The 13,022-nt window shown below is 40.7% G+C and overlaps 1 protein-coding gene across 9 annotated transcripts in view; it reads left to right on the forward strand.

Moving 5' to 3' along the window:
- AP1S2 (adaptor related protein complex 1 subunit sigma 2) overlaps window positions 1–13,022 on the forward strand; it is a 138,226-nt gene that overhangs the window by 86,156 nt on the left and 39,048 nt on the right. The window contains exon 5 of one of the 9 annotated variants that reach the window (XM_073616933.1): window positions 11,948–11,983. The exons of the other annotated variants lie outside the window; for them this stretch is intronic. Within the exon in view, the coding sequence (XP_073473034.1) occupies window positions 11,948–11,968 (21 nt within the window). The 3' untranslated portion in view covers window positions 11,969–11,983. Of the gene's footprint in view, window positions 1–11,947; window positions 11,984–13,022 lie in introns of those variants that run through there. 9 annotated transcript variants of the gene reach the window in all.

The raw sequence follows: 13,022 nt of genomic DNA on the forward strand, positions 1-13,022 counted from the left end.
TACAAAAGCTTGAAGCTTATATGCCGCATAGCGTGTTTTACCACGATTTTGGAGTGTTTTTACAGCTGCAAAACTCCTCTTCAAACACTAATTCTGGTGTTTTTTTCCAGCCTAAAAACGCCACTGCAAAAAAATGCTGATAAAGGCCTACAGTGGGTATAGAAAATAATCACCCCCTTTGAAAATAATCACATTTTCTTGCTGTGGAGCTTGCAATGAAGACATTTTTTGTTTTATCCAGATGTATTTACTAGTGCAACTTGTAAAATCCAAGTAAAAGATATAACACCAACATGTCAGAAAAAAAAAAAACAAAGAAAAATTCAAAAACAAAATCACTGAGTTGTAAAAAGGATTACCACCCTTATGTCAGTATTTTGTTGAACCACCCTGTGCTTTAATTACAGCCTTTATTCTGTTTCAATATATCTCTACTAACTTTGCATATTTAGACTTTGCAACATTTGCCCACTGTTCTTTGCAGAAGTGCTCAAGTTCAGTTATGTTTGATAGTGATCATTTTGCAGTGTGTTTTGGGTCATTGTCATAACGGAAGGCAAACCCTCTTCCCATTGACAACTTTCTGGCAGAGGGCTGCAGATTTTCCTCAAAAAGTTAATGGAATTTTGCCCCATCCATTTTTCTTCTATCCTGACAAGTGATCCGGTCCGTGCTGCAGAGAAACACCCCTATAACAGGATATTACCATCTCTGTTTTACTGTAGGGATGTATTGTATTGTAGCTGTATTGGATTTCCGTCAGACATGTTTAGTGTTAAGACCAAATAATTCAATTTTAGTCTTATCTGACTACCTTAACTCCTTCCTGTGTACGCTATAGCCGAAAGATGGCTACAGTGTGGGCTTAATTTGCTGGGAGGGCGTAAATGGACGTCCTGTTGTAATCGTACTGCCCACGCATCCCCTGCAGCATGTGGGTGGCGCACTCTGTGATTGCTGAGTCCTTCATACTCGGATGATCACAAATCGGGGTAAAGGACCAATCACACGTGATCAGCTGTGTCCAATGACAGCTGATCACGGAAGTAAGCAAAAGCCGGTTTTTGGCTTTTCTTTCCTCACGCTGACAGCCTGAGGGGAGGAAAAAAAAGCAGATAACCAGCTTGTGTTAAAGATTATCAGTGCAGTCCCAACAGTGCCCACCAGTGCTGCCAATCACTGTCACCTATCAGTGCAGTCTCGGGGGGGGTGATCCCTTTTCCAACTCTGTGATTCTGTTTTTATAGTTTTTATATTTTTTTCCTGAAATGTTGGTGTTATATCTTTCACTTGGATGTTATAAGTTGCACTAGTAGATACAGCTGGATAAAACAAAAGCTGTGCCTATCTTCATTTCAGGTTGCAAAGCAAACAAGTGTGATTATTTTAAAAGGGGGGGGGGGGGATTTCTTTTCCTTTACCTTGACTATGCAGGGCAAAGTGACAGAGTCTCAACAAAGGGCCCTCGACCTCCATTATACTCACCTTGCCAGCCCCCATCTTGCCATTCCTTCCCCTTGACAGCTGGAATTAAAATCACTGGTGTCAGCAACTATAGGAAGCGGTGACAGCCAGTGGGCCTAGTGATTGGCTGCTAGACAAGAGCACTGTCATGGAGGAAGAGGTCACATGCTCCCCAAACCCGAAAAGCAGCAGATATTTTCCGTTGCTATGAAGAACAAATTATCATGGGACCATTTGGAAAGTTCAGTATAAGCCAGAGCAGCATGGGCTGGGTGAGAGTGTCTCTTTAATGACTCAGGTTTTTCATATTTATTGAAAATTCATGCCATTTTAACCACTTCAATACAGGGCATTTTCAGATTTCAGCGCTGTAACATTTTGAATGACAATTGCGCGGTCATGCAACACTGTACACATATGAAATTGTGATCATTTTTTTCCCCACAAATAGAGCTTTCTTTTGATGGCATTTGATCACCTCTGTGGTTTTTAATAAACAAAAAAAAACTGACAATTTTGAAAAAAACACATTTTTTAATTTTTGCTATAATAAATATCCCAAAAAAAAAAAAAAAATTCTTCCGCCGTTTAGGCCGATTATATATTCTTCTGCATATTTTTGGTAAAAAAAAAATCGCAATAAGCGTGCCGCCTGGCCAAACTGAGCGATCTGGGTAAAAGGACCTTAGGGAGGTAACCAAGAACCCAATAGTCACTCTGACAGAGCTCCAGTGTTTCTCTGGAGAGAGGAGAACCTTCCACAATGTGGGTGCTCAACTTGTGGTCCTCCAGCTGTTGCGGAACTACAAGTCCCATCATGCTTCAGCCTTTAGGAGTCATACTTGTAATTGTCAGCCTTGCAATGCATCATGGGACTTGTAGTTCAGCAACAGCAACGCATGTGCTGGTGACGTCTTTGGCTGCTGCTCACTAGAATATATTCTAGTGAGCAGCAGCCAAAGACGTCACCAGCACATGCGTTCTGAGTGAACGGCATACTGTTCCTTTAGAGCTCCGTGCAGCTGTCATAGCTTCCGTGCTCATCGTCATCGCAGATCGGCCATTCATCCTGGAGGGAAGACCGGGTGAAGATTGAAGCCGCTAGAGGGCGTTGTTTAAAGGAACTATTGATCTGTGGAAATCATCTTTGACCCAGTTCTAGTGGACCAGAAGGGACATCCATAGCCGAGAGAGGCTCTACCCTTGCCTCCACCATAGAGGCTCTACCCTTGCCTCCATCACCTCATGTTTCTGCCCTTGGTGGCACAAAGTCTTACTGATTCTATGCTTATGGCAATAGAATCCAACACAGCTGGTAAGCGTATTCCATCCTTCTACTTACCTTGAAGACTTCTGAGTACATCGTTGAGAAGTTGCATGTATTGCCCCATGGTTCATTTACCCTGATTGTGGACTTTTGTGTTGACAGCCACACGGCATTATTTGGGACATTATATGCACGTGCACATTTATTACTTATACAAGTTGATTTAGCGCTACATTTATTTAATATATGGTATTCATTCTTGTCACATGGTTTGTAGCAGCTTACTCACTCACTGTCCATCCTCATTTTTTAGGGTAGCGCAATAATTATTCCCTTCCTTGGATTACCATTTTGCTGAAGCCTAGAGCCCTTGAGACCAACTGAGCATGTGCAGAGCAGGGAAAGACCATGTGTTACTGGATTTTAAACAATATAGGCACTTACTTTTAATGTTTTACATAGTCGTACCTGCAGAAGGGACAATCATGAAGTGATCTGTCTAGCAGGATGTAATTTTTTTAAATAAAATTCCAATTTAAACCAGTGTGAACAGCTCTAATGTTAGTGGCACACTGGCAACAACTTACCAGTAACGGGGTCGCTAAAAACTACAGAAAGAAACATTTTTTGTCTCTTTTCAGGCTGATAATCTGCTAATGGAGGAGGAGCAATGTATGGAAACAGGTTGTTGTCAACAGCATCAGGACTTCCAGTGTGCCATGGCCCTAAGATGGTCTGAAATAATATCTTACAATGGTTGCATGTACAGAGAGTAAAATAGGCCAATATTACTGAATTCTCCTTCAGGTGCCTGACTGGCATGTTGGTTGGCTTCAATACTTTCTAAGACACTGACCCAAATCAGGAGTTTGGATTTCATTCCAAACTCAGAAAGCATGGTAGCCATTGTATTAGCATGAGACCTGGGGAAATAGCATTTTCAGAAGGGCAACCGTGGCACCTTTATATTTCTTTCAGCACTGCTTTTTGCACTGATCCTGCAGTAAATTTTAGATTCTGATTTCTTACAGCTGCTTTTCGCACACTTTTTATTATTGCTCTTTTCATTACCTTACTGTACAAAGCTGAATGCATAATGCTGTGTTATATTGTACAATTCACCGTAGAAATAAAACAGGATCTTTAATGGTCATGTGGCAGCCTCCATTGAATGGATTTGATCGCTACCGCTGATATTATAAAACAATTAATAGTGATGTATTCTACCTATTACAGTATTTCTCAGCCAGGCTTCTTTTAATAAGTCAGTATGTTGCAGCACCCTATAGAGAGCAATACATTCTAAATTGAATTACCGGCCGGATGTGGGAACTTGTGATCGTGAAAGAATTGCAGATAAGGAGCTGCATTTCATTTGGCAATTCTGTTTCGTGTAAGCAATGGAAGACAGGCTGTATTCACATCCATGGTTTATCTTACTTACCTTTAATGGATATCAGCAGTTAATTGACACCACCAACCATATGGAGTCATTTTTCTTAGAGTGGCTATTTTATTAGGAGATGGAGTCAGTTATGAATTTTGTATCCCTAAGCAGCCAATTCAATTTTTTCCTAATATAAGAACCTGGCTTCTTTGGACAAATGTGCCTGTTTTACATACATACAAAGAGATCAAGTATTAAAGAGCACTCTTCTGACCTAAAAGAAGTGCATTTTTTTTAAATGTAAGGAGCTGTTAAAATTGGTGAATTATATGTAAATGTTAAATAACATCTAGTTTGCTAAATTACTGTTTATTTAAAAAAAAAATGAAATATCTTGTGGCAGCTTAGTGCTGGTGCTGCTAAACCATCAGCAGCTCTCTGGGTGCGGAAAGGCACTCGAAAATTTAGGCTAGGCATATAAAAGACTTGCCAATGTCCATGTGCATAAACCCTTATAGTAGGATCACCAGCTGCACATTTAACAAATTCAGTAAAACCTCGGATTGCGAGTAACATGGTTTACAAGCGTTTTGCAATAAAAGCTGTTTTTTTTTCTTTTTAAATCCTGACTCGGTTCGCGAGCGTTGTTTCGCAAGACGAGCAGGATTCAAGCCTCTGGGGTGTGCAATACTGCATTTGGCCAGAGGTGCGGAGACACTCGGAAACACTCCGTTCCCAAGTGTTTCCGAGCATTTCCGAGTGCCTCCGGCGCCCCCCACCTCTGGCCACATGCGATACTGCATACACTAGCAGTGACACTAGAACAAATTATCTGAGTTTCCATTGATTCCTATGGGGAAACTCGCTTTGATATACAAGTGCTTTGGATTGCAAGCATTCTTCTGGAACGGATTATGCTTGTAATCCAAGGTAGTATTGTAATTTCAAAAGTGTTGTTTAATATTTTTAAAACTTGAGTTTTAGTCATCCGGTTTATATACACAGTAGTTTAACATATTTTTTTTTATAGTGTGATTGCAACTAATATGCAAACCAGTACTTATAAAAATGGAAAACTATATGTCTGTACTCCTTATAGTGCATCATGCAAATAAGCAATGCAAAATGAAGTGGCAAGAGAAAGTATGTGAAATTAACAGGTTTTTTGCCATAAGATATGAGCCTCATCAAAGTCACAACAATAGACAAACACTTCTAGTTTCTTGTATCTTTATTGAACACGCCCATTAAACATTCACAGTGCTGGAGGAAAAAAGTATGAGGACCCTTGCAGTTAATAGCTTGTCAATCCTCCTTTAGCAGCAATGACTTAAAATAAGCATGTTTACTTCATTAGTCCAGAAAACATCTTCCCAGTAGTGTTTTCGGTTTGCCAAGGTGCTCTTTGGCAAACTTGAGGCATGCAGCAATTTTTTTTTATTTTTTGGAGAGCAGTGGCTTCCTCGGTGGGGTTCTGCCATGCACACTCTGTCTGTTCAAAGACTTGCGTATGGTAGACTCTTGACTAGGGATGTTTGCCAGTGATGTCTTCAACCTTCAGCTGTTACTCTTGGGTTCTTCTTTACCTCATTGAGGATTCTATATTGTGCTTTGGGAGTCATCACAGCTGGGCGCCCACTTCTAAGAGTAGCCACAGTATTAAACTGTCTGCATTTATAGTCAACTGTTGACTGATGGATGCCTAAACACTTTTTGAGATTTCTTTGTATCCCTTTCAAGTCTTATGCAGATCAGTTACTCTTGATTATATGTCTTCACAGAACTCCTTTTGGGAGGCATGGTTCACGTCAGCTGATGCTTCTTATGAACAGCAATCTTAAAATGTTTGGGTGTCTTTTATCAATCAAAGTAGCTATAAACCACACCTCCAAACTCATTTCATTAAAGTGATACTAAAGTCTCGCTTTTTTTTTTTCAATTAAAAATATCAAACGTGATACTTACCTGCTCTATGCAGTGGTTTTGCACAAAGCAGCCCCGATCCTCCTCTCCTCCCTGGCCGGCACTCCTGGCCCCTCCCACCTGCTCAGTGGCCCCACAGCAAGCAGCTTGCTATGGGGGCACTCGAGACGCTGCTCTGTCCATTCAGACACAGAGCTGCGGCTCGGCCCTGTCCCCTCTCTATCCTCATTGGCTCACTGACTTTTACAGCAGCGGGAGCCAATGGCGCCCTGCTGCTGTCTCAGCCAATGAAAAGGGAAAGTCCCGGGCAGCTGAGACTCTCATGCAACATCACTGAATCAAGATGGGGCTCAGGTAAGTATTTGGGGGGCTGAGGGGGCTGCTGCACACAGGAGGTTTTTTATCTTAATGCATAAAATGCATTACGATAAACAAAAAAACTTTTGCCTTTAAACCACTTTAAGTTAATGCTGCCTGTGTACCCTTTGGAAATATTTTCCCTTCATGTCTCAGTGATACCAGAACAGGAAGTGAAGGGAGACTTCCCCAACAAGCATGCAGGCAGTAATAAAGGATAACTTTTCACCACTCAGTCCAAAGCTAAAAGGAAAGCTGGCTAGAGTTAGGCTTAAAATGCCGAAAGCTGATTTCTGGATGATGTGGGCAATGCCACATCATTACTTTTTGTGCCACTAGATAACCTTTTATTAATTTAAATTGGTGACAATCTTCAGACTGGGTGCTAAATTAACTGAGACAGAGAAAGCAATTATAGTTTTAGATTATTCCTAACTACTTAATGACCTTAGCAATTCTTGCCTTTCAGCAGTGCATGAGCTTACTCTTTAACTTTCTTCAGTGTAATTTCCATCTGAATTTTAAGCCTGGTACACATTGATGCCGCGTACACACGAGCGGACTTTACGGCAGACTTTGCCCGGCGGACTTCTCGATGGACTTTACGACAGACTTTCTGAATGAACCGACTTGCCTACACACGATCAACCAAAGTCCATCGAATTTGTACGTGATGACGTACGACCGGACTAAAACAATGAAGTTCATAGCCAGTAGCCAATAGCTGCCCTAGCGTGGCTTTTTGTCCGTCGAACTAGCATACAGACGAGCGGACTTTTCGACTGGACTCGAGTCCGTCGGATAGATTTAAACATGTTTCAAATCTAAGTCCGTCCAACTTTTGAGAAAACAAAGTCCGCTGGAGCCCACACACGATCGAATTGTCCGACGAAATCCCGTCCGCCGGGCAAAGTCTGCCGTAAAGTCCGATCGTGTGTACGCGGCATAACAGTTTTTTTTTCGTAATGTTCTGTCTTTTTTCGTTTGTTTAGCAAAAAATAAAAATCCCAGTAGTGATTAAATACCACCAAAAGAAAGCTCTATTTGTATGAGAAAAAAATTATAGTGTTGCATGTCAGCGAAATTGTCATTCAAAGTGTGATAGTGCTAAAAGCTGGAAATTGGCCTGGGCAGGAAGGGGGTTTAAGTGCCCAGTAAGTGGTTGAAAGCCCCATTTCAGCTTATTTATTTATTTTTTTTCATTCTACTACCCAGACCTTTTTAAAATAAAAAAGCAGCTCTCCCTTCAGTAATTACTTTCTCCTTGACATATCCCCCACAGATTCACCACTCTGAGTCTTTCTAGACCTCTTCTGGGTTGAATGATATCCATTGTTATTCAACCCACTTTCTATGAGCCCAGGGCCTCCTGGAAACACAAGACATAACACATGGGGGTGCATCATCAGCCAGCTAGGGCTCACATGACAATGCTCCAGAGATCAGCCCTCATCTATTTACGTTAAGCGTAGTTTGGGATTAGTCTTTAAGATATCCCTGTTTTAAAGAAAGAAGCCTTGAACAGTAATTCTCATACTATTATATACCTTTCACAACTTCATTTTCAGTTTTGATTGAGAATTTCCCTCAAATCTGAATTGTATGAAAATATAATGGAGCCAGGTTTAGTGGGTGATTCACTGTGTTTCTAATAATTCTAATAGTAATGACTGCCTTACCCTATGACTGCAGCATTTTGTGCTAAGCAATCTCTCTACATGAGGACTGCAGTCGTCTGAAATTTCATAGGCACGTATTGGGGTTTATTCAGAAAACAGGCCTATTAGCAGCCACAGGGATTTAGCCAACAGGTCAGCCATGTGAATGAAGCTATAGTTGCTCAACATGGAACCTGTCAGGGCAGAAATATGGGAGCTGCCAGTGCTGACTTGTTTTTATAGGTTCAACTAGGGTTATCACATCTTGATTCATTACTTAGTGAGTGGCTGACATGGAACAAATGTTTTGCTATCCGCTGTCCTGATATTCCACTAGCTGCGTGCTTTCCAGGTTCATTGACTAAAGCTGGCCATACACTAGGATATTTTCAAGCAGCTATATATAAACATACGTAATTATTATTATTATTATTGTTATTATACAGTATTTATATAGCGCCAACAGTTTGTGCAGGGCTTTACAACTTGAGGGCTGACAGTACAGTTATAATAAAATTCAATACAAGTGGAATCAGGGGGCCCTGCTCATTAGAGCTAACAATCTAAAAGGGAGGGTCAAGTGATACAAAAAGGTAAAAACTGTGAGTGGATGAGCTGATGGGAGACAGTGGAAATACAGTTGTTAGGTGGAGGCGGAATAGGCTTCTCTGAAGAGAAGCGTTTTCAGGGATCGTTAAACATGGACAGAGTAGGAGATGGGCAAACAGATTGGAGTGGAGAGTTCCATAGGATGGGAGAGGCTCGGGTAAAATTATTGGAGGAGAGCATGGGAGGAGGTGACAAGAGAACTAGAGAGCAGGAGGTCTTGGGAGGAACAAAGAGAATGGTTTGATTGGTATTTTGAGAAAACGTTAGTGATTTGGCTGGGGCTGAGTTGTGGATTGCTTTGTAAGTTATTTTTAGTATTTTTAATTTAATTTGTTGGGTTAGTGGCAGCTAAAGAAGGGATTGGCAGCAGGATGGATTTGATTTTAATTAGGTTGATTTAAATCCCGATTTTAAATCATGATTTAAATCACTAGTAAAAAGGCTTGATTTAAATCAACTCAATTGAGATCATCATTTTTAAAGAGCAACTGTCATCTCTGTTCTGCGGCGGATCCTCCTCTGACCCGCTGTTGACTCACCGACAGTCCCATTCACTTTAAAGGGACAGCTGGTGATGCGTCAGTGACACAACAAGGTGAGGGACATGGTGGCAGCAGGTGAGTGGATGCCCGCTAACAGGCGATGCCATGATGGATCTGAAATGACAGGTTCTCTTTAAATGTAAGGACTTATTCTTGCTGGTAGTTAGAATCTTTAATATTTGCAAACAAAATGAAGGTTTCCTAATTAGAATAATAAGCTGCCAGGTTAGTAAAACAGCGATATCAGAACCGATTCAATCATACAGTTTGTAGTATACTTACATTTACAAAACAATGGCATAAAGGAATATTACTGACCTTTGGGATTTTTTGCATCAATGCAGTGCATGTTATCTCAGCTTGCAGAGCTTGGATTCATTGAATGAGTTTACCAAAAATGTAAATATTGTAGAATATACAGCCTCATGCTACATAACTAAGCTCCATTTCATGCTGAATAAACTACATTATTAATGTATCTTAAATAGAAAACTATATTTGGATAGATTTTTTACTCCAAAAGTATTTTTTTAAAATACATTTGATAAAAATCAACAAAATCAATTTAAACTAAATAATTTAGTTTGTTTGTTTTTTGTTTTTTTTTAGATTTTTAAAAAAAAAATAATTGATTTATATCCACCCTGATTGGCAGAGAGGACTAGCAGACCCTGAATTGTTGTTAAGATGGATGAGTCTGACAGCAGCATTCATGATGGACTGAAGGGGGGGGGGGGGATAGCCTATTTAAAGGTAATCCAATGTGGAGTGAGTTGCAGTAGTCAAGGTGAGAGATGACCGGTGAGTGATTTAGAAGCTTTGTGTTGCTATTGGTTAGAAAGGGGTCTATCTTGAAGATGTTGTGGAGGTTGATGGTTGTGCCATTGATCTTGACAGAGAAGTCAGGGGAAGGGGCACATGGGGGAGGAAATATGAGCTTGGTTTCTGATAGAATGAGACTGGATGTCACACCACTTCCTCAGACTGATATGTCTGTTAGTAAATTAGTGATGTGTGAGGAGACTGATCAGTTGAGGGATAGAGAGATTTGGGTGTTGCCAGCGTAGAAATTATGTTGAAAGCCATGGGAGGCTATCAGCTGACCCAGGGAAGAGGTGTAGATTGAGAATAGAAGAGGTCCAAGAACAGGACCTTGGGGGACCCCGACGAAGTATAGAAGAGGAGAGAAAGTAGAATTGTAAGTGACACTGACACTGCAGTGGGATAGGTTGGATGAGAACCAACGAGTACAGTCACAGAGATCAAAGGAGTAATCTTTTTTGAGGAGGATGGGGTTGGTCAACCGTATCAAAGGCAGCCAAAAGGTCTAGAAGTACAGAATATGTCCATTAGTTTTAGCTGTTGGTAAATTGAGTTTTTGGAGAGCAGTCTCTGTGGAGTGTTGAGGGGAAAATTCATATTGAAGGGGATCAAGAAGGTTCTTCTTAATGAGGTAGTCACTCAGTCGGTTGTAGACCAGGTGTTCAAGGAGTTTGGAGGAAAAAAGGGAGCAAGGAGATGGGGTGTAGGTTTTTAAGACTGGGGGTTCCAAGGAAGGCCTTCTTAGTATGGGGGTGACTAGTGCATGTTTTAGAGAATTTGGGAAGATGCCAAAAGAGAGGAAGAGATTGAAGATGTAAGTTAGGAAATGTAGGATAGAGCCAGAGGGTGGCCTCAGTATTTGAGAGGAAACCGGGTCCAGGGGGCAGGTGGTTGGGTGAGCATTAGAAAAATGTTTAGCAACCTTGTCTATAGTAGCAGAGGTTGAATTGTTGAGTAAACTCGTGGACATGGGGTATTAAGTGGGAGAGATATCTGTACAGCGGAGATCTTATCACAAATTGTATCAATCTTATTTTTGAAGTGATTGGTGATCTCCAGGGCAGTGAGTGAATTAGTGGGTGGAGGCAGTGGAAAATGAAGTAGAGGGGTAAAGGTAAAGGCTATGTTCTTTGAGACTTCTGGTGTCATCTGTTTGCTGGGGTTGTAGGGGTCGGAGTCTGATTCTGTGTGTAGGGAGGTGACATGGATATATTGTAGACAGAAGTGGCTAGATTGGGGCAAGGCAGGGGTGAGATTTTGCCATAGGGGTAGTTAGTAGCAGAATAGAGAAGAGAAGGGTTGAAGTGACAAAGGTTTCTATGGGTAAATGTTAGGCGGTATATTGGGGTACGTATGAAAATTCTCGATACATTCAATGACTTTACGAGTATTGCTTGAAACCATTTTGTTTGCTTTTACCATTTGATTTTCAAATGAATGTAGTTTCTGCTATAAAAACCACATTCACAGTTAGAAATGTGTTCGTTATCTTCCAAGGGTAATTATTTATATTTAGCAAGGCACTTGCAACAACTAGAAATGGGTATTCTGCACAAAAGTTTCATAAGTGAATTGTAAAAGATGTAAAAAAAAAAGAATATATTTCCATAACTAGTTCCCCTTGAAAGAATGGCGTGCTGCGATATTTGGTTACACAGCCCCTTGTGTTTGGCTGAACCCTGCTGTGTGCTGTATTGTCTCATTTTTATCTGCATGCAGTGTTGGCTACACATAAACAAAACCGTTTACCTTCTTTACTTCCTCCTGTTTTTGTTTTTCTTGGCAATATGTGCTGAGCTGATAAAGTAGTATAAAGTATTAATATGCACAAAAATTCATTTGTTCAAGGTGTTGACAGTATTGTAAAGGATGAACAAAACTGACTGTAATCAAATTCTTATTTTACCTTTTTAAACAGCCTGAGAAAAAATTACGGTAAATTGGGGGAAAATGTATATCGAACGTTCAACATTTTTACATCAGGGTAAATAAAAATGTTTACATTTTGTAGACCCCATGTGATCTTCAGGATTAAAACGCTAAGCCTAAGTGCATTTGATGCTAATCCTTTAACTCATGGCTTGTTATAGGTCAAAGAACATCTTTAAAGTACAGCTCTAATTTTGTTGAGAATAAAATGATCAAGTACGGGAGAACTATATATGAGAGCTGTACCAAAAGTGGGCAAACGTTTTTTTATTCACTTATGCCGCATACACACGGTTGGAATTTCCGACAGAAAGAGTCCGATGTGAGCTCTTCATCGTAAATTCCGACCTTGTGTATAGTATAACCCATCGGAATTTTTCCGTCAAATTCAGACTTAGATAGAGAACATGTTCTATATTTTTCCAACGGAAAAATTTACTATCGGAAAAACAACTCGTCTGTATGCTGTTCCGATGCACCAAAAACGATGCATGTTCTGAAGCAAGTACGAGACGGAAGCACTCGGTCTGGTAAAACTAGCGTTCATAAGAGCACATTCTTCACGCTGCAAATTCTTCGATCTTTTAATGCGGACAAGAATGCACTAAAAAACTGATACGAACTGACTACATGCACTGAAGAACAGATATAAACCCCACAAGCACAAACTGAAGAGCAGCAACGGACTGAAAAGCATGCAAGCTGAAAAGCGTGAATCGTTTCTCACCAAACTTCTACTAACACAAGATAAACATGAGATTAGCAGAAGGAGCCCAAAGGGTGGTGCACTGGCTATTGAACTTCCGTTTTCTAGTCCCGTCGTATGTGTTGTACGTCACCTCATTCTGGACGGTCGGAATTTGGTGTGATCGTGTGTATGCAAGACAGCCTGAGCGGAATTCTGTCGGAAAAACCTTCAGAGTTTATTCCGACGGGAAAACCGGTCGTGTGTACAGGGCATTACACAGATTGTACAGATTTCACAGGTTAGTAGAGTAGCTCTTCTTTTATTCATTGCAGGTAAATAATGATTCCAAGCAGAAGCCACATGCCGTCATTGAGTT

The sequence above is a fragment of the Aquarana catesbeiana genome, linkage group LG02 (assembly GCF_042186555.1).
Source record: "Aquarana catesbeiana isolate 2022-GZ linkage group LG02, ASM4218655v1, whole genome shotgun sequence".
Classification (NCBI taxonomy): domain Eukaryota; kingdom Metazoa; phylum Chordata; class Amphibia; order Anura; family Ranidae; genus Aquarana; species Aquarana catesbeiana.